At 42.3% G+C, this 21,958-nt stretch overlaps 1 protein-coding gene across 2 annotated transcripts in view; it reads left to right on the forward strand.

Moving 5' to 3' along the window:
* LOC139450153 (protein jagged-1-like) overlaps positions 1-20,815 on the forward strand; it is a 46,663-nt gene extending 25,848 nt beyond the window's left edge. The window contains exons 3-10 of one of the 2 annotated variants that reach the window (XM_071231821.1): positions 3,787-4,080; positions 12,929-12,989; positions 14,353-14,607; positions 15,036-15,096; positions 15,240-15,370; positions 16,122-16,285; positions 16,803-17,016; positions 18,212-20,815. In XM_071231821.1, the coding sequence (XP_071087922.1) occupies positions 3,787-4,080; positions 12,929-12,989; positions 14,353-14,607; positions 15,036-15,096; positions 15,240-15,370; positions 16,122-16,285; positions 16,803-17,016; positions 18,212-18,804 (1,773 nt within the window). In that variant the 3' untranslated portion in view covers positions 18,805-20,815. The remainder of the gene's footprint in view (positions 1-3,786; positions 4,081-12,928; positions 12,990-14,352; positions 14,608-15,035; positions 15,097-15,239; positions 15,371-16,121; positions 16,286-16,802; positions 17,017-18,211) is intronic. The other variant, XM_071231822.1, reaches the window with a different exon arrangement.
* Positions 20,816-21,958: the final 1,143 nt, after the last annotated feature.

Genomic DNA, 21,958 nt, shown 5'->3' on the forward strand with positions numbered 1-21,958 from the left:
AAGTTATCGTCTGGAAAGCATTTGTCGGACGCCATAACTGTGGAATATATAATTTTATATAATATCTCTTGGAAATCATATTCGTGAGACCGGTTTATTAAATGGTACAGCTCATCGTTGGACTTTTATATTAAAAGCCTAGGCAAGTCAAGGTCAAACTAAACCAAGTCTAGGTCAAACTAAACCAAGTCTAGTGTCCTTGACTATGTAAGCAGCAGAAGAGGAAATGTTCTTTTGTAAGAAAAATACAAAATACAACTATCTTAAAACCCTTAGCCTCTGAAAATATATAATTCTGGAAGAACAAGAAACATATAAATTGAAAAGGAGCCCAAGTGAGATGGTAGCTTCAGAACCTGAGGAACATATAGTGAGTGATTTAGTGAGTATGGTTCTGCGCAGCTTTCAGCAATATTCTAGCAATATCACGGCGGGGTACACCAGAAATGGGCTTCACGCATTGTACCCATGTACAAGCGGCGTGACGAGCGATCGCTTTAACCATAAGGCCACCCCACCGCCCCGAGGAAAATCTAGACTTGCTTCATTTAGAATTACAGCTTTACAGTTAGGGCTTGGGAACGGAAAATAATAAAACAGACACAGATTGTTCTATGCGATGCTGGATGATAACGCGTTACGTATGGTGCCTAATATTGCATACATTGCATGCGCGTGTGTAAACGGAGGCCCGAGGAAGGCTATAACAGAAGGTATTCGACGGCGGCTATATCTTAGCGGGCAGCGAGGACATGTAAAATTTGGGATTTGGGTTCGAATCCTCATGTGGATACAATGTGTGAAGCCCAAATGTGGTGTCATGTTGTTTGGTTATGTATTTAGAGGCTGTATAAATCGCATCCCACCTCCTGTTGGAGCAGGGTCTGCAACACTCAGCATGTACGAGGGGTGGGGTGGGGGGTGGGGGTGGGGGTGGGGGGGGTGGGGGGGCGTCGTGGTGACCACACAAAGGGTAACTATTCTTCAGACAATACCCCCATGCCTCTATCCACCCCCACCCCTCTATCCACCCCCACACCGATAACCCCACTCCCACACCGATAACCCCACTCCCAAACCTACACCCCAACCACACTGCCCCTGTTGTGTGTATTAATCACATTATGTTCCGTTAACATATTAGCGTGTTTGTGTGAGTCGTGGAATAAATATCCGCTCGGCGGGGAGTTAATGTGATAAGTCAGACTACACAAGATGATGCAAGAATGGTAAGGAGGAGAATTCATCACCTGCCGGGATTTGTCAGAGGTGTTAATAGGCCTCTTGAAATGTCAGCGTGACACTTGCCGCGCGCGTGTGAACTGTTCAGGCACAATTAATGCTACCTATATCCTACTACATAAATATTATGACTATTTTGGTCAGTTAGATAAATGTTTCAAATGAAAATTACATCCCTTTAAAACAATAAAACGACCGATTCCTACGTTTCTTGTTTAACACCACACTCAGCAATAATATTATTCTAAATACTTTACGTCGGTCTGTAAATTATCGAGCCTGGACCAGACAAACAGGTGATTAATATTATGAGCAGCGTCCAAAGCCGTTGAATTACGATGGCTCGTGTTCAATATAGTCCTCGAGCCTCACCACCTGTTCAATTTAGTCGCCTAGTAAAGCAAGTATGGTTTGCTAGGGACAGGTTTTAATTCGGAATCAACAGATTTGTGAATATTAAAGAATGTCTAAAATGTTTATGTAGAAATGGACCGCAATTACGCTTTACGTAACTTCAGGTTTTGATCGGTGCTCATTTCTGAAAAATACAAAAGAAATATATTTCCACTGAATCAGTTTAATCTGTATCCAAATGCCATCGCTGAATGTATTTCCGCCCTGTAGCAAAGGTAAATAAAACCTGACGACATGACACTTTGTTGTCGGTCGCAACGCATGAGTGATCAAAGATGTGCTAAAACCCAGCACTTTGTATTTCTCCCTCTCCACTCCCGCGTTGTTGACGTAACCCCCGGTCGACCCGCTGATCCCTCCCCAAACTACACCGTTTACACGCGTTTGTCGCGCGCTCAGATGAAAATCCTGTTTCGAGAAAATATTTCTCCTGAAACAAGAAACCACATGTAACAGCGGAATTTACGGCACACGATGACGGAATTGTAGCGTGTTGAAATGTCAAATGTAAATTTCATCTCAATTTAATTGACTCACAATTATCGGAAATACGCATTTTGTCATGTTTGTTTGTTCTTTCGAACATTTCCGAAAATATCGCGCATATCTTTAAACAATGGCGTTGTGTGGCATCGCCGGAAGTGCTGAACAGGAAGCAAAGCGGCTAAAACACCTGTCTCCTGAACATGGCGAGTGAGTATGATTTTACGCCGCTTTTAGCTATATTCCAGCAATATTGCGACGGGGGACACCAGAAATGAGCTTCATGCATTGTACCCATGTGAGGAATCGAACCCGGGTCTTCGGCGTGACGAGCGAACGCTTTAACCACTAGGCTACCCGACCGTCCTTCCTGAACATGGCTGCAAATTGTCTGAGATAAGTAATTTGCTGAAATGATATTGAAAAATTGCAAGCAAGCAAAAGAGATAACTGAGGGAGAATTATCATTTCGCTTCTCACACAAAAAATAATCGATATATTGTGTACTGGGTTTGTGATAAGACTTCACAGCATGTCCGTTCAATGCTGCGTGATAAGGCTTCCAAGCTTGTGAAGTGAAAGAAATAGTAAAACTACACGTAACGAAAACAAACGCATACTTGCTTCAGCCCTGTTAATAACCAGAAGGCACTGATGTCACTGTTTGTCAGTTCTATTCTCCAAATCGTAAGTAGCGAATAAACCTTCGCCCTGAGAGCGTCATACCAAAAGACGTTAAAAGATGGTACTCGTTGTTACCCTGTCTGGGGCTCGGTATTAAGGGGCTAAAACAAGAACTGGTCGACTCGGAGTCAGTATAGTGTCTGAATGGGGTATTCATGTTAAACCGCGGCATGGCATAGTAGGCTAGTACTATAAAATCGGCTTTAGTCCGGACTAGTACAAGCACACACACGTCAATGACAAGGTTCCCGCTTCACTAAGCGATAGTAACACTGCGGCTGTTCCAAACGGCGTCATGCTCTACAACAATTAATCACGTAAAGACCTAATTGCGGAGTCCCATCGATTCCAATGATGTCGTCTTGTATTTTAATGTTAAGACGAAAAAAGTGTTCTTGTTAATAAGTATTTTCGAGAACATCGACTTATTCATAATTATGTTAACATTTTTTTCAGATAGAATTGCAAGTCAAACCAGATTTGTGAGTCCTGTTAGGATATGAAACATAGACCCAGGGGAATAAATAAAAAAAGGAGTCCAACTAATCTAGATTGCCTCAACTCTAGGAAATTAAGGATTGATCTGGGCCCCATTTGGATTTTATTTTGTTTATATTGTAGATATACATCTTAAATAAGATCACTTTATTTCTAGGACTAAACGTCAGTCTACCATCGAAACTAACCCTTAGTTTACGCACGTTATTAAATGACCATTAATCAACCTGCATGAGACAAGTGAAACAGACTTCAAGTGTTGCTATAATGGACATCCTTCTTACTAAGAATACACAGCCATAAATCACACAACTCATACACGTAATGTTTGTATCTGGAAGAAACCATTCAGATAACATGATTATGTTTTCATACGGCAATATATTGTCTACTTTATCTATATTACACTCAGACAGATGAACACCCATACTGTTTTCGTATTAAGGTTTTATACATTTATTTCAGACAACAACAACTGGTGTATTCGAGGTGAAGATCAGAGCGCTATACAACGACCGAGGGCAGACAGCCGACGGAAACTGCTGCTCTGGTACTCGGACAACATCGTCATGTTCCGAGGAGTGTCGGATATTTGTGTCTGTGTGCTTGTTGCACTTCCAGAACCCCATCCCCCCCTCCCCCGTCTGCACGTACGGGAGTGAGGTTACCCCGGTCATAGGGGGCAACACTATCGGGGTGGGGAACGAGCTGGGTGACGGGCCGTACATCATCAGGGTGCCGCTGACATTTCTATGGCCGGTGAGTATAGACTCGTTATATCGTCACAATGCTATGGTTGTTATCCTTTCATTGCCGTTGAGTACAGGGTTGTTATTTATCATCCAAAACTGGCTCCCATAGCATATAACGCTTGGTGAGATCAAGCGATATCTACATTTAAGATATGGCTTGAATGAAATTGTACCACAATGCTTTGCAGACCGTTGTGACGTCATTGATACCATGACGTCACAATCAAATGACATCACTAATGGCTCTGCTACTGAAGCTGTTAGAGGTACTTTTAACACTTAAGACACTGCTTATTACTGCCTACAAACTGAAAAAAGAATGACGCTGGGTGATAAATAAAATATTCCCCTCGTGTCTCGTTGATATATCAACAGGCACGAGGCTGAGACTCTCTATGTCATCATTATGCAGTTGGTATCCTTATATGACCGGTGACTACAGGCCGGTTATCTCAAAACTATCGTTATCCTTGCTATTTCTGATGGACGTGAACTACTGTTATCCTTGCTATGTCTTATGGGCGTGAACTACTGTTATCCTTGCTATGTCTTATGGGCGTGAACTACTGTTATCCTTGCTATGTCTTATGGGCGTGAAATACTGTTATCCTTGCTATGGCTGATGGGCGTGAACTATTTATTTCATAAGTAAGCCACTGTTATACCTTTTATAAGGGATGGGCGTGTCGTTATTCCATTACTATGCAATGTTATCCTTTCTATGGCCTGTGAGCATAGATTTGTTATGAATCACAATGCCACTGTTATCTTCTCTATGACCTGTGAACATAGATTTGTTATGAATCACTATGCCCCTGTTATCCTCTCTATGGCCTGTGAGCATAGATTTGTTATGAATCACTATGCCCCTGTTATCCTCTCTATGGCCTGTGAGCATAGATTTGTTATGAATCACTATGCCACTGTTATCCTCTCTATGGCCTGTGAGCATAGATTTGTTATGAATCACTATGCCACTGTTATCCTCTCTATGGCCTGTGAGCATAGACTTGTTAACCACTGTTATCCTTTCTATGGCCTGTGAGTTAAACGGCCAATTACTACAATGTGATAGTCCGTGATTCTTCTTTCACGTGTGTGACAATGGCCATGTCAGGGCCTGTTGTGGCGCTCTGAGAGTATGACTAAATAGTTCGCGTTAACATCGCATCGTTGCTAATGACTAAACACTCTGTTTAAATTGCGCATTGGAAGAGTGGGACCAGTCTGAATATGACACACGATGCTAACAGCAGAGATAGCCGACTGGAAAACGACTCCTGTGAGAAGTTAACCAAATAAATAAAACTAAACGTAAATGATCAATGTACACACGGAACCTAGTTTCCAAACACTCTGTATCAGAGCCAATTACGCATCCTATCGGAACAATAATGAAACAGATACCACGTGGATTGACTCCTCCCTTGTAAATGTCACGTGTCATTCAAGGGAGATAAACGTGAAACACTAGATCCCAGAGGGCGCTTTGACGTGATGGAATTGGATAACAAGAGTGGTATTGTTTAAAGTGCTGTTAAATTGTTTACACAGTGAGATATAATGATTATCACACACATCGACAATCTGCTGCATGGCTCCTTGGTATCAAATACATTTGAAATATTTCTTAGGAAAATATTATTAAAGAAAGCGCCATTCCCAACACGAGTGTGTGGAAAATAAATCAGAATAAACTGAGTCATTTTCAAAATGGAACGGAATATGAAATTTGGCTTTCTCTAATGTTTGGAAACTATTCAGTCTCAATAGAATGTTTGAAAGTTCTCTGTTGCCAATGTTCGCCTATAGGGTATACATGGCACGACTTTAATAGTAATCACGTTACAAGGTTTTTCTTCCTCGAACTGCTTTCAAGATGATTTGAAGTGATATTTAATGCCATCTTGGGACTTGTTTCGATTATTTTAGATACAACAAGTGCATTTTGTACACATTGCCATTCCCGTTGGACAGTATTTCCTGATTACGTAATTTGTGTTTCCTCTTTCCTCAATGTGGCACCGCCGTTCTTGACGCACCAGTGAACCTATCTGTTCATTATATGAAATAGTTAGAGCCCCCACACATTGAACCTCAGTAAGATGCAGGAACTAGTCTATTTATGCATACATCCTTTCTTGTCACATATTTAGGCTTTATTAGTGTATAATCGGTCTGCATTATTTTGTTTTTATATCTTGTGGGTTCAGTTCAAATGCTAGCTCGCTCACTCACTCACTCAACCGCCCCCCCCCCCCCCCCCACACACACACTCACTCACTCGACCACTCACTCACTCGACCACTCACTCACTCACCCACCCAGCCACTCAAACTTCCAGTGTGGTATAATCAAGTTACAGGTGGTAATTCAATTTGTTGTGCCATTGAGTTAACATTAACAGTCCTATTTAGACTGTCTGTATATAATTGAGTCGGACAAACCAGTCATTGATAACATGAGATACGCACAATCACAGTCACAGACTATAAACCAGCCAATCCCGATCTCGATCCGTTCAAGCAAGGACTACCAGGGACTTGAGGAGCCCTGGTGTGCTGACAGGATACATCACTGCATCTTGTGCCCGAAGACTTACTTAATTTATGAAACTAGCGTGGTGTTTGTCACGTTATGGACTTAGAGGCAATAATTGTTAGTTTAAATCATAATTTCTAGATTTTATAAATAAAAATATAATAAGTTGTCCCCATAAAAGACTATCGTCCTTTGATTCCGTTTAACTTGTTTATTATAAGGAAAAATTTCTTTTACACGTCCATGGACTTTCCATCCATCTATCAGTTCAGCATTTAGCAAGGCTAGTTAGTCTTGGCGACCTATGGGTGCTTTTGCCATATACCAACTCCTACTGGGACGAAGTATAGTCTGGGAATGAACACGGTTGTAGGGGATTTGGGTTCTGTGCCCTCTATGTGTGCAATGTGTGTCGCACGTTCTTTGCTCTCCCGTCGAGTTTCGGTATTGCTGCGAGCGACGTTAAAAATAATAGAAAAACTGACACATAAAATATTGGAGTATCTATTAAGACGACTCACATTTCATGATGCCTTGTGCGTTCGAGATGATGCGCTGCTCTTTCGACTGCATCAATAAAAACGGAGTTTACGTCATTGACCTTATTAACGTCAACACCGTGGGCTTCAACGACCTTTATACGACTAGCCTACAAACTCTCCAAGGATATTTGAGAACTTGTAATATTATTAAGTTTGACCTTCATCTTTCATTACCTGTTTTATCCAAATGAATTTTCTCAAGCGCAACTATGGAGTTATACATTTTCTTCTGCAGGTCAGTAGGCTATTATTCCATCAAGCGGGAATAACGCCCCGCGTGGATTATATTCCAGCAGACAACGCGCACCGCGCGCGCAGTCATACTACCACCTTGCAGGCGTCATGATAACGCTGGCGCATGTTTCGAACTCATATCCCAGACGAGGCAGACAATATACGACAGTGTAACCACATTTAAGACAACCGAAACAACCCCGGCTATGTATATATGGTTATTTGTTGAATCACCCTCTCATTAGAGTAAAAAAACAAGTTTTCATTCTGTAGTTTCAGCGGTGGCCGCTTCTCCGTCGCCATTGCTATGACGGGTTAATGCGAGGGTAAACCCCAGTCTATCCGCTGATGGCGTCATACCATCAAACTGTCATCAGCGGCAGTAAACGGTTCCTGGCAGACAAATAGTTGTACCACACACAGAGAGGTATAGTGGTGCGATGCAGTGTTGGAACACTTCTCATTTACAAAATGGAGATAATTTGAAATTTCTTTTGAGGCCTTGGTGCTCATACACACAAGACTGTTAAGTTGCAAGAATTGTGATAAGGACAATATTTTACTCCATCGCTTGCAGATATGCACTACGAGGTAACACTTTAATTGATTTTATCTATCGTGAGGACACTAACGCTGTTTATATCTTCGGTTACTACAACCACCGCCACCACCACCACCATCACTGGCGCCATCACCAGAACCGGCTCTGTGGTGTTATGGACAGGGCGTCTGCCAGCCAGGAGATCCGTGGTTCGATCCCCTCGCCACGTTATACCCTAAACACGTTGAAAGATACTTGTTGTTACTCTGCCTTGCGCTCGACATTAAGGGCGTAAAAAAGTCTGTGTAATGTGTCTGAATTGGGTTCCTTGTAAAACTGCGGCACTGTATCTCAGTGGGCTAGCACTATAAAACCGGCATGAGTCTAGTTGAAGCACACACGGGTACAATGTGTGAAGCCCATTTCTGTTGTCCCCCTTCGTGATATTGCTGGAATATTGCTAAAAGCGGCGTAAAACAAGACTCACTCTCTAGTTGAAGCAGCCACACGCACACGTTCGTCGCTATATGAGTGAATAACATTTAACGCCTTATAACGCCGTATATATCATCATACCTTTGTTATAAGTGTTATTCTTAGTAAAAGCACCATTTAGATTTTGCATCAACGTATAAGTTGCTTTTGAAGTACGGAAACATGCTTACAAAATTGAGTTCGCACCAGCTCCCACACTTCCGATTGTAACGGAATGTGACGAGGTTGGCCGACCGCATCTCATGGTGTTTAATGTATTCCGATCACATCAAACATTTCTGTGATCCACGTGAAATCTCGATTAATCTCATTCGCAAAGTGACACACCGGGGAAAGAACATGTGACATACAACGAGTGACGTTGCTTGATTTCCCTTTTTTTTGTCAACAAAACATTTTCTTTAGACCTTCGGGAAAGGGATAACTTGATAAACATATTTGTTCAGGTGTACTGCTAAAATTAAATTTCAATTGGATCTGAAACAAATTCATTTGACAGGCCTTAAAGTCGTGATTGTCAACTTAGTTTATTTGTACACCTGCAGTTTCTAGATCTTACAACGTTGTCCTCACATAACTAGACATGTGGTTTAGAATTTACTAATCCAAACGAATCTCAGAAATCGGTTAGAGTTGGGAAAACGTTTTGAACCACTGCTTGTTAAAAAATTAAAGATGTAATGTCCCAGATTCTTCTCATGGCGCTAATATGTACAAGAAGCTAAATAGTTCGACTGCTTGTGTAAATATTTGAATATGATACGAACATCTTCTCATATGTCCTGCGATGCACTCGAGATACACACGTACCGAACGTTCAAGTTTTAAATGCTGCACGTAGATGAGAATCTTATTTACCTCTCCGTCCACGCTGACTTAAAACCCCCAACCCAATTTATATCCTCTATCAATTACATGTCTCCTTGAGCCTATCAAACACGGCCCGGGTCTAGAGCGGGCATAAGGACGGAGGAATGGTTCGGAATTAACGAGGCGGGTCAGATGGAATATTTTCTAAGGCGCACGTGGGGAGTGTCAGTTTTGGAAAAGTCGACAGTGTCATCAGTCTCGTATCAAAACCCGTCGCCATTTTGAAATACACGTCATCGTTGCGTCATGTAATGTCCATTTTCTATTGATAGATGGGTTGGTTGATCAAGATTGTTAACGCCAGGGTCGAGTTTGGTGACCTAACATCACAGATACCCTTCATGTTGCCCTTGCCTTTAGATTGGCCTTATCCATAGCGATAACATAACATATCTGTCAACGCACGTGTTAAAATACGAGATCTCGCGAGAATGCAAATGACTGATCTGTTGCATACGGTGTTGGGGGTATCGTTCGTCTTTGTGACGATGTGATGTTCCGAGATCCATGTTTATCGATGGTTATCCGCTTTCTGATTGCAAGAAATTTGCTTCCCCAGTTTGGTTTGTATCAAACCTTCAATTTCCGTTCATCTTATCAATCTTATGAAAACAATGTCGAGTGATAGATTCCATTTCCCCAAACAAAATACAACGAAAAAGATTTTCTTATCCTCATGGACTATGAATCATTCCAGTGCAATTCAAAGAAAGTCCATATCCAGAGGATCTTCTTATGTAATAAAACTGTCAGCAGGTAATAAAACTGTGTGGTCAGCATTCCAGAGTTCCTCATCCACTGCCGAGCTTGTCACACGGCAGTATCATATATAACTATTAACAAGAAATCTGGCGCCTTGACTGTTGACTGCGGCGTTACGCAACACTCACTCGCCCACTAATATTTGAACAACCACTGAGATTTGAAAATGTCTCTGAATGACTCTCTTTGGGTTAGTAATATGTCACTTTACCTAAACCATTACACAGATTACCCAGAGAATATTTGAGTGAGTGAGTGAGTATGGTTTTACGCCGCTTCCAGCAATATCACGGCGGGGGACACCAGAAATGGGCTTCATACAATGTGCCCATGTCGGGAATCGAACCCGGGTCTTCGGCGTGACGAGCGAACGTTTTAACCACTAGACTACCCGACCACTCCGCTGAGGCAGTGTTTGAAATAAACAAGATGCCAGGCTGCCATCAGGACTCATGAGACTCTGAAAGCTGCAGGTCCTGTCTAAACTCTCCAGGCCCTCACTTTAGAAACTGCGGCTTGTTGTGGTAAACAAATCGACATGTACATTAACCGCAGGCCATAAGGACCCACACCAGTTTGAAAAGACGGGTCCGACATAATATCTACCTGCCACGAGCCTACGGGCAGGCGCTTAAATCGAACACAGCACCGAAGCCCCGATTTCGATTCCCCACATGGGTCCAATGTATGAAGCCAATGTCTGGTGTCCCCACCGAGATATTCTGGGATATTGCTAAAAGCGGCGTAAAACAATACTCATTCACCCACTCACTACAGACTGCCGGGACTAAAATACCATGACGGTTTGGACAAGGTGCCGGATTAGACAGAGGCCGGTTTAGACAGATTATAAATATAATCATGCTATCATGCCAAAATATGTTTGTCAAATTGCTTTTATATACACATTTGATGCATTGATGACATGTTTTAACTCCATGACATGTTCTATTTACAATATAACACAGCATATCTTGCAAACTAACACTCACTCACTCACTCACTCGATTACTGTGACGTAATACAACGCACGTGTGGTGCACAATCGTGATTGGGGCCATGCACTTGCACGACCCGCTCTCCAGATGTATGTTTATTGCATGTTTATCTGAGACTAATGTGCAATCTATATGTTTACATAACACTTTATGTTTACATTTGAAGAAAAAACAAAACATTCTATTTATGGTATGTATTGAAAGCACAAGCTGTTTGCACTTCGGTAATTTGTCTAAGGGTAGTCGGATTTTTTGTTGCCAGGAAAATTGATAATGCTACTTTTGGTATACAAACGTATGGAAACTCATTCATGCGTTTTTTGATAGATAGATGGATAATACCACGTGTTTAAGTCCCGGATCACCTCCGAATCGTTATCAGTTATTTATTAAACAGTTTACTTATTGTAGTTGCTACGTCATGTAAACAAAATTAACAGTATTGCCTTGTTCTGGGTTTGTGCAGTTTTCGCCGTTTGACAAAAAGAATAAAGTTTAACAAGTTTCCGCGAGATTGTGATTATGATGTTTGTCGCTAGAGAATAGGGCGGCAGGGTAGCGTGGTCACATCTTTCGCTCCTCACGCCGCCGATCCGGGTTGGATTCCCAGCGCGATAAAATCTGTATAGTACATTCATATTGTCCCCCTCGTGGGACATTGCTACAAGCGGCGACAAAACACCACCCTGCTCACTCAGGGATGCAAGATACGACATAGTCACGTGTAGTTAATCTCTTCATTAGATGTGCCGTACATTAATATTTATTTTATGATCACCCGAACTAGACTTACATATAGTATTGAGTGACTGAGTTGGGTTTAACGCCACTTTGAACAGTATTCCAGTTACACACGGCGTGTCAGTTTAATGGTGGAGGAAAGCCTAACGTGATGCAGGTCTCAGACGTCTCCGCTTCAGTGAAACCCACGAGCACGTGCATGGTGCTGACAAACCTAGAAACATAATCGGAGCGAACCTGGATTCGAATACAAAATCATGGTTTCTGGTGTGCCCAAGTTTCTTAACTCAGGCGGAGAGCATTTAGCACACAACTCCTTTTTCTAATTTAAAATTGTTTTGCTGATTTCACACGTATACAACTAGCTAGACTTGCTTATTTGTAAAATCTAGAGTAGATTTGATTAATTTAAATGTTTATGGTGCAGGACTACATACATACAATACATACGTTGTCCTTAGACGGACAGGCTCTCGTCCGTGGCAACAAGACACTGTATGTCCATAAGGTTGTTAAGTTAAGACATGTTTCATGTCATTCTGTACTGGCCCGTGAAGGCCCGGGTTAGAATAGGTCTTCAGCAACCCATGCTTGCCGTAAAAGGCAACTAACGCGGAAGAGGCGACTAACGCGATCGGGTGGTCAAGCTCGCTGACTTGGTTGGTGCATGTCATCGTATCTCAATTTCGTGGGTCGATGCTCATGATATCAATCACTGGATTGTCTGGTCCAGACTCGATTATTTACAGACCGCCGTCATATAGCTGGAATATTGCTGAGTGCGACGTTAAACAACAAACAAACAAATCAGAAACAAAACTCATTCTGTACTGTTGCACATACACGTGTTTTGAGATGGACCAGACCAAGAGCTTTGTATATTGCATGTATGTTTCATGTCCGTCAAGACCACAGTCACTACTTTGTCTACGCGTAGGGCAATCCCAAGCAAATAAGTTCTTTTCAAAAGCGTAGTTCATTTCATGGACGTTTCATGTCAATCTGTACAGAGTTACTCCACAACCCGCCCTTTATTAGACGGAGGCAGATGCACGTGGAGATACATTCTTTCGTCAAGAGCGTTGTACATGTCATGTATGTTTCATGTCAATCATTGTCCACGTGTTTCAGGAATCCTTCGCCGTGGTGGTGGAAGCCTGGCATGACGCCCACGGCAATGAAAGCAGAGCCGGTAGGTGTATTTGCATCTATCTTGAACAACACCGTCATTATATCAAACAGGGAATAACAGACCACTAATTTGTATAGAGTGATGCCACATCAACGATCTGATTAGACAAATGGATTCACCAAACAAACCGACAAACACACATATTCTTTGGAACATCCACTTGAATTTTGGAATCTTTCAGTTCAAATTTATGTTGGAGTGAGTGAGTGAGATGGGTTTAACGCCGCTTTTAACAGTATTCCAGTTATATCACGGCGTGTCAGTTTTATGTGGGAGGAAAGCCCGAAGTGATGCAGGTCTCAGACGTTTACCACTTCGGTGAAACCCACGAGCACGGGTATGTTGCTGACAAACCTAGAAACATAATCGGGGCGAACCGGGATTTGAACCCACAATCATAGGTTTCTGGCGTGCCCAAAGGACGCAACTCTGCACAGCGAATCGCGGCGCCTTAGACGACTGGGCCACCCGTGCCCCCTTATGTTGGAGTTTTGGGTAAAGTAGCTGAGGTATATTCGACATTATGTAACGGTTCTGTTACAGGTTTATACAGTGAAACCTTTCACCCCGGACCCTGTTAGTCCGAATCCTGTATCTTCCAGACATTGACTGCGGGAACGTTTACATGTATTCAATGACATAACTCAGTACTCGTGATTCGTTAATCCGGAAATACATTAATCCGGACGAGTTATCGGCTCTTTTCTGTATAATATTGGCGTTTGGCTTATCAATGGGTACTCGGAAGTAAGATGAAAGATGTGTATCATTAATATAAGCGACAAGACCTTTTCCATACTCATAAGAACTCTCTGTCGATTTACCATTCCGACTATGTAAGGATCATGCGTTTATGCATCACTATCATATAGTGATGATATCAGGTGTTTGCGAAAAGGTGAGCGTATCCTGTCCCACCGGTGGCACCCGTCACAAACACATGCAAAGTCAAGTCAATTTACCTGAAGGAACACGGGAACATATTGTGCAAGTCAAAATAAGGAATTGCATCGGACATCATTGTTGTCATTGATGCGTGAAATGTGGAAATATCCTCCACATGTCTACCATATAACTTTCTGAAAACTTTTCTGAGGCCTTGAATGTTGTAACCTTGATCAAACAACTTCTGAGCAAGAAGCGTATGACGCTCTTTAAAATATTGGTAGAAAGAGCATGCTCGATTGTACCTCAAAAGTTGTGAAAATATGTCCACAGATTTGATATTTTTAGACTTTTGTTGGAAACGTATTATAGTTATATGTATGACTGGAATGACGGTTGAATTGATTTATGTTTAACCGATATGCAACGTACATTGAGACTACCAAAATAATAATAATATTTTTGTGTGATATTGCAGATCCGAGAAATATTGTGATACGGACGGGAAGAGCTGGGAAGATCAAGCCATCGACGATCTGGAAGAACGAGTCTCAGATAACGATGACCGCAGACATCCGTTACAGCTACCGCGTCATCTGCGACACCCATTACTATGGCGACGGGTGTGACCGGCTCTGTCGGCCCAGGGACAACACGTTCGGACATTACCGTTGCGACAGGAACGGCAGCCGTATCTGCATGGACGGCTGGGTGGGCGAGTTTTGTGATAAAGGTAGGTAATCTGGATTTAGCCGTCACAAGGGTCCTCAAACTCGATATTTCAAGAGTTAAGTCTTCATATGAACAAAAGCTGGCCTTGCTGCGGTATTTCTGTATCGCCGTTCTCTTTGCTGCTCCCTTTGAAGCAGTTTGATGTTGCCTTGTGGCTTCACAGAACTACGGGCTGTTCTGTAGTTTTTTTCTTAGAAAGTACGTGTAAATTCTGCGTAGAGACAAGGTAGACAAGTGGTAAAAAATCTTCGCTAGCTGTGGTATTGCTTGACTGAAAGCGGCGTAAAACGACATTCACTCACTCACTCATGGCAATCTGTATATTGCCTCAATATATCCCAAAATGGTACTTTAGAATGCATCTGCTACTGTTATAACTGAACAATTTATGATCAGTATATCTCCTCAACTATAACGTTTTTATTTCAGCGCGTTGCACAGACGTTTGTTTGGAATCGCATGGCTTCTGTGACAGGCCCTATGAGTGCAAGTGAGTATATCAACAGTTAGTTTGAACTTCTAGAAATCTATGCCATTTTTTAAACAGTACATGTAAATACTTTTAGAATGTTAATTGATTTAGTTTATATCTTTTGAGATGGAAAGTAAACCTGTATCTTGTTTTCCCGCCAGATGTCGCTTCGGATGGAGGGGAAGTAACTGCGACAAGTGCGTGACGTTCCGGGGGTGCCTTCACGGGACGTGTCGCGAGGCGTGGCAGTGTCTGTGCGAGGACGGGTGGAGCGGATCACTCTGTTCTATAGGTGTGTTCTGATACATTACTGCAACATAGCAGGCAGGTTATGTTCAGCGAAGTGCTGCCCCTTTAGTGAGTGAGTGAGTGAGTGAGTGAGTTGGGTTTTAACAGTATTCCAGTTATATCGCGGCGTCTCAGCTTAATGTGGGAGGAAAGCCCGAAGTGATGCAGGTCTAAGCCTTTTACCACTTCGGTGAAACCCACGAGCAAGGGTATGGTGCTGACAAACCTAGAAACATAATCGGGGCGAACCGGAATTCGAACCCACAATCATAGGTTTCTGGCGTGCCCAAAGGACGCAACTCTGCACAGCGAATCGCGGCGCCTTAGACGACTGGGCCACCCGTGCCCCCTGCTGCCCCTTTAATCAGAGTGATTAAAAATGAGTCAGAGAACGTTGCTTAATGCCGCTCCCACGCCGGCCTAGTACATTATTGACAAACCTGTGGTTGATATTATGAGCAACGTCATCCTTGAGCAACGGTATACCTACCGTGGTCAAGGGGATAGAGCGTCAGGTGGTCAGGTGGTTCGATTCCGGCCGTGTCATAAAAAAAGACGTTAATTTATAGTTCGTGTTGTTTCCTTGCCTGCGCTCCGATAAAGCAAGGACTGGTCGTCTCGGAGTGAGTATATTGTGTCTTAGTGAGTTTTCCAAGTTAACTGTGGCATGGTATCACATTGGGCGTAAGTCCAGACTAGTACAATCTGTCTGTCAATATTTATAGGTATATGAATACGTGTATCTTGTACTTCAGACAACAACTACTGCGCTTCCTACCAGCCCTGTCTCCATGGTGGCACGTGCAACTATGATTCTGTTAGCAACTTCACCTGCACGTGTCCTTCCGGTTATACCGGAAACCGATGTCAGTTTGAAACCTGTTTCCGTGGTTACTGCCTCAATGGCGGTGCGTGTGAGGTACGTTATGAATGCATGTATTGATTGTACAAATTGTGCAATATTTCGGTATCTGATTCTTCGTGGGAACTGACAGGGACGTTAAAATATGGTACTTGTTGTTACCCTGTCTGGTGCTCGGCATTAGGGGCTAAAACAAGGACTGGTCGGCTAGGAGTCAGTGTACTGTGTCTGAGTGGGGTATTCAAGTTAAACTACCGCATGGTATCTCAGTGGGCTAGCACTATTACATTCGCATCAGTCCGGACTTGTACAAGCAGCCACACATACACGCACGCACTCACTCGTGCATGCACGTCGCTATATAAGTGCAATAATCTTCGACGCGACGTTAAGCCCCATTTCACCCTACCTCACCTCAGAACATCCAACATTTCCGGTGAACGTTTTAGTTCTTTGGTACAATGATATTTTCCAGCCTTTTCGAGAATATAAGCCTCTGCCCCTAAGCATAAGCTGTCGTTACTGCTGCACACGCTGGATAGCCTCACGTACATGCTAATCCTTGAATCTCCAGGAGACCGCCGAAGGTCGAACTTGTAGATGCAGGCGAGGCTTCCAAGGCAGGCGGTGTCAACACAAGGAAGTCACCTGTGGAGAACTATCCTGCCGGAACAACGGCACGTGCATGAGAGAGTCACGTGACTGGCGGTGCCTCTGTCCTCCTGGTTTTACAGGCCTCCGATGTGAAGTCGAAATCAATGAGTGTGAATCTTCCCCATGTAGAAACGGTAAGTACGTTCTCTGGTGTGGTTCCTTTTTCTAAACGAGAGGAGAGATTGTGTGAATATTGTTTAACGATAAAGTTACCAAAACAGATCTAAAAAACCCTTGTCGTAGAAGCCGACTAAAGGGAGATCTGGTGGTCGGAATATGTGACCTGGGTGCAAAGCGATCTTAGCGCTAAGGTGATCATAACTCCCATATCTTAACATTCGTAGCGCTGAGGTTGTTTTGTAGAACGGCACCCTGGTTGATTCTGTGTCATGTGTATTGTAGGCGTGGGCCCTTGTTCAGACAGTAAGGCATATTGCCGAAGTGATATAACTGCGCTGAAGTGCTGAAAGTCGCGATCCCAAAATTTCAGTATTCTGAACGACCGACATTTTCTTGTTTAACGCCGCTCTCGGCAATGTTCCAGCTACATGACAGCAGCATGTATATAAGTCTTAGGGAGACAACAAGTGATTGATATTATGAGCAATGTCCCACGCCGTTTGGGTGCGATGACATCGAGCCTGACCACACGATCCATTTTGTCGCCTCTTACGAGAAGCATTGGTTTATGAGGATCTATTCTAACCCGATGGTGGGCTTTTAGTAGCTGGATGGGGATGTAATTTTCGTTATTAACAAATGGTAATTCATGTAAAAACATGTTTTACAAACCAGCGCTTATTTGCACAAAGCGATCTTAGCGCTACGACTATCATGAATATATTGTGAATGGGAGTTTAGATCGTTGTAGCGGACTCCGGTATTTTATCAGAAGCTTCCGTTAGGCCTTGTCCTCTGTATCCTTTCACTGATATCCGTCTAACTCGGAATGCGAAAAACCGTTTTAATATACAGTAAACTACGTTTAAAACGATCCCGCTTATAACGAACTGACGGATATAACGAAATGTGTTTTGATCCCGCCAATTTGCTGAATATATGCTGTATATATGCTTATAACGAACTACGGTTAACTAAAATTAGTGGTCCCTTTGAGTTCGTTATAACCGTATTGTACTGTATATTTGAAGGTCACAATGACTGAGAGGTAACAAAGTTTCACTCTACCTTGGACAACAAATTAACATTTTTGAATAACAAAATATACACGATTTGATGGAAAGTTTGCATAAATGATTCTCCGAGATATGTATACAACAAGACTTATCCTTTGTTATAACTTAATTATTTCCAATATATTACCTTCAGGCGGGTTGTGTCGGGACCGGGTGAACGGCTACCACTGCGAGTGCCCGGAAGGGTACGCCGGCAAGGTCTGCGACTACGTCTTCAACGCATGCCAAGGTTTCGAGTGCTTTAATGGCGGAACTTGTCGAATCTTAGGCCAATACACGCCGAAATGTTTCTGCCGGGAAGAATTCACGGGTTACCGTTGCGAGACCCCCCTCAATCCATGTTACGGGATTACTTGTCTACACGGAGGGACGTGCAAGAAAATCAACGAACTGACATTTGAGTGCGCATGCGCGCCGGGATATACCGGAAGTCTTTGTCAGAGGCGGGATACGGAGAGCTCGTGTGAGAATTCACCATGTCGGAATGGCGGCACGTGTAAATCCTACACGGATTCCTTTCTGTGTATATGTGAACCCGGATTTGAGGGGGAACTTTGTGAAACGTCCCTCGCTTCTGACGAACCCTGGGGAAACTCAATAACGGATGGAAAACACCCAAATAACGTACAAGCTCTAGAAAATGGTGCCTCCAGACTTTCAACAAGTGTTCCTCTATTGTTATCGTTGGTGGTTTCGAGGACATTGATTCTGGTTTCCAGAAGGTAGGAGGAGGAGGAATATTAGGATTATAAATTGACTTGTGTAAATGTTCGTGCGAGGTGTTTTTCCATTGAACTTTCATTCAAAGAGGACTTTGAAAAATGATACCAGATCGAAAAGGTGGGACCGCCATCTTGTTTTCTAAAACCCATACCGGTTTTTATTTTCGGTCTATTGTAGGGATGAGGGGATATGGTAACCGCCGCAGCTGGGATCAGTACAAGTGGTCATAGCTGGACCAAAGTTTGTGTTACTGTTATATTTCAATTATAATTTCTTAATGAAAATATGGTAGTATAATACATTTGTGAATACACAATGTCATTTAGAAAGTGGTCAAATGTAACAGATGCTATATTTGGGATAACGCTTTTGTGGAAGCCTCGGTGGCTGAGTGGGTTAGATCGCTGACTTTCTGTGCTGGCGATTAGGTGCCTCACTCTGGCAGGTTTGGGTTCGAATCCCGGACGGGACTCAACCCCCGCAAAAAGTACGAGAATCTGTACTTAACTAAGAAAGTGTTATCCCAAATATAGCATCTCTTATATAATTCATTTGGTTTGAATATACCTAACAGTACATTTCCAAATTTTAAGTTTATGACGTTATATTGTGTGATCGTATTCTGCGCCTGACTGGCAGTGGTATTGAAACCGCAGAGCTCCATCAACTTGTTAAGTTTGGAAAACTATTATATAGTTAAGATTCCTTGTGTGGTTGTGAGAGAATGATATAGTGTTACGAATGTTGTTCTCGTTTGTAATATTTCGTCTTTTCTTTGTTCATTTCATTCAGCAGAGGTTCATTGTTGTTTCCCATTGCAGATGACGTCATCATTACGTCATAATACATATCTCATTGTTGACTATGACGTAGGCATGCGTCATAATACCTATGTAATTTGTACAGTGATAAACGTATACTCTTTAAACGACTGTTATTTAACATGTATATACTGTTGTTTTTTTTATATCTAGTGTAGTATTTATTTAATAAGGATCTTGTAATAGATAAAATCATCCATCCATTCAATTCGAAACAGTGCTAACGAAACTATAAAGTAGAATGAATTACATTAAAACGTTGACAGCTGTATCGACGTCGGAACCTAGTTCCATAAAATATTGTTTGAAGTTCGAATTTAGTAGATGTTGGGTTTTTAAAAAATGTGATGTACATTTTTCTCAGTCACCGAAATATAGTCAATTTCATTAGCGTTTACAAGACAAAAAATGTGACAATTGATTCATATGTGGAATTATTAGCAAAAACACCTTTGCTTAGATCGAACGTCTGAAAATTAAAGATTTAAGTCTTTCTGTGTGCAAGTAGTCTCCCTTTGAATACGGGTTTAAACCTCTCATATACGTCTGAACGGAGGGACGAGACCCATGCGGGGAACAGTTAGTGGCCGTTACTATTTGCTCCCTGGCATATTTGGGAGATGTCAAAGGTCACACCATTAGTCAACTTGAAACCAGGACAGCTGGGATGTATTTCTTCCGCTTCTCGCTAAACTCTTATACCTGGATAAGACGGCTGTAAAGTTCCGCACACCTTCAGTTAGACTTTTACCCAAGTAAATACATTTATATTTAGGAAAGAATGTTTTGTCCGGCAACAATTGTAATTTATCGGCCATGTTTGGTACTGTAGTTGGTTCTATTTTCTGCGGTTTTATGTTGAGCCCTGTCGACAATAACAGCGGGCAGTACATCCACGACGCGACACAAGACCAGGCTTCTGAGTGATAGGTCAGTTCATCTAAGGTATGTGTGGGAAGTCGGATGACGGGACATATATACTCCTGGTATGAAAGTATGACATGACAGTATGGATCGTTCAACGATTTGACAAGAACAACGGCATAGCACCGTGATATTTAAATGCCGAATACCTCAAACGATCATCCCATAATTGGCCTTTTGGTAACCATGTTCGCTCTTAACGCTGATGTCAGGTTCCTTTGCACACTCAGCACTCTCAGCAAAGACCACCAAGATTGGCGACCCCCCGACCCCCCCCCCCCAAAAAAAAAAAAAAAATTAAAAAAAATAGAAAGAAAGAAAACCCACAAAAACAAAAAACAACAACCCCAAAATAAACGAATTAACAACAAAGAAACAAACAAAATACAAAACAAAAAGACCCCAACAAAACAACAACGAACAAACAACAACAAAAAGCAAAAAAACAACACACACCCTTTCCCAAACTGCTGACAGATGATGCTTTCAATTGAATGAAACCTCTCTCACTCACTCCGTTGTCTCGTTCGTTCGAACGATGTGATAGCGGTCCTCTGCTTCTAAAACTCCCCATTGACATATACTGAGGGACAAAAGAAAGTATACCGAGTGTGTTTTTTATGTAATTGAAAATTAACTGTTGTTGAATTTGATTATGCCTATTTAACTTTTTTCTCCAACACTTTGTAAAACGTAATCTGTGGCTGGGTAATTTTGTGTAAAGTAAATAGGTTCAATGAAGACTGGGGTAAGAAATGAATGTGCCCATCTGTTATGTATTATGCGATTTTTTAACACTTTTGAAAAGTTTGAAGTCGGATTATATTTAAAAAAAAACTAAAACCATGTAGAAGTATTCTTTCAGTGCTGACTAAGCGCCAGTACAGATATTTGTTTTATATAATATCGCTAACCTATCAGTTATTTTCAACTGGAAAGCAAACATGTAAAACATCGACTGAGAGGTATAGTTTCTTTTGCTTCTTAGTTTAGTTTGAGGGGCGGTCGGGTAGCCTAGCGGTTAAAGCGTTCGCTCGTCACGCCGAAGACCCGGTTTCGATTCACGACATGGGTACAATGTGTGAAGCCCATTTCTGGTGTCCCCCTCCGTGATAGTGCTGGAATATTGTTAAACGCGGCGTAAAACCTTACTCACTCACTAGTTTAGTTTGATCGCTGTGAATATGTTTGCTACCTCTGCCTACATAGTTTTGTAACACGTCATGTTCATAGTGATACGATGGGCGATATCAGTCACCTCAGCCTGCATATACAGGTGTCCATAGGTGATCGTGGTGAATTGTTATCAGAAAGCACTGCTACAAAGGGACTGTGAAGCATAACTGGTGATAGTCTCACCGCGACGACCAGTGACGGGTATGCCACGAGGGTTGTTGGGTAGCCATACATGA

The sequence above is a fragment of the Haliotis cracherodii genome, unplaced genomic scaffold (assembly GCF_022045235.1).
Source record: "Haliotis cracherodii isolate W230 unplaced genomic scaffold, xgHalCrac1.p SCAF_8, whole genome shotgun sequence".
NCBI lineage: Eukaryota > Metazoa > Mollusca > Gastropoda > Lepetellida > Haliotidae > Haliotis > Haliotis cracherodii.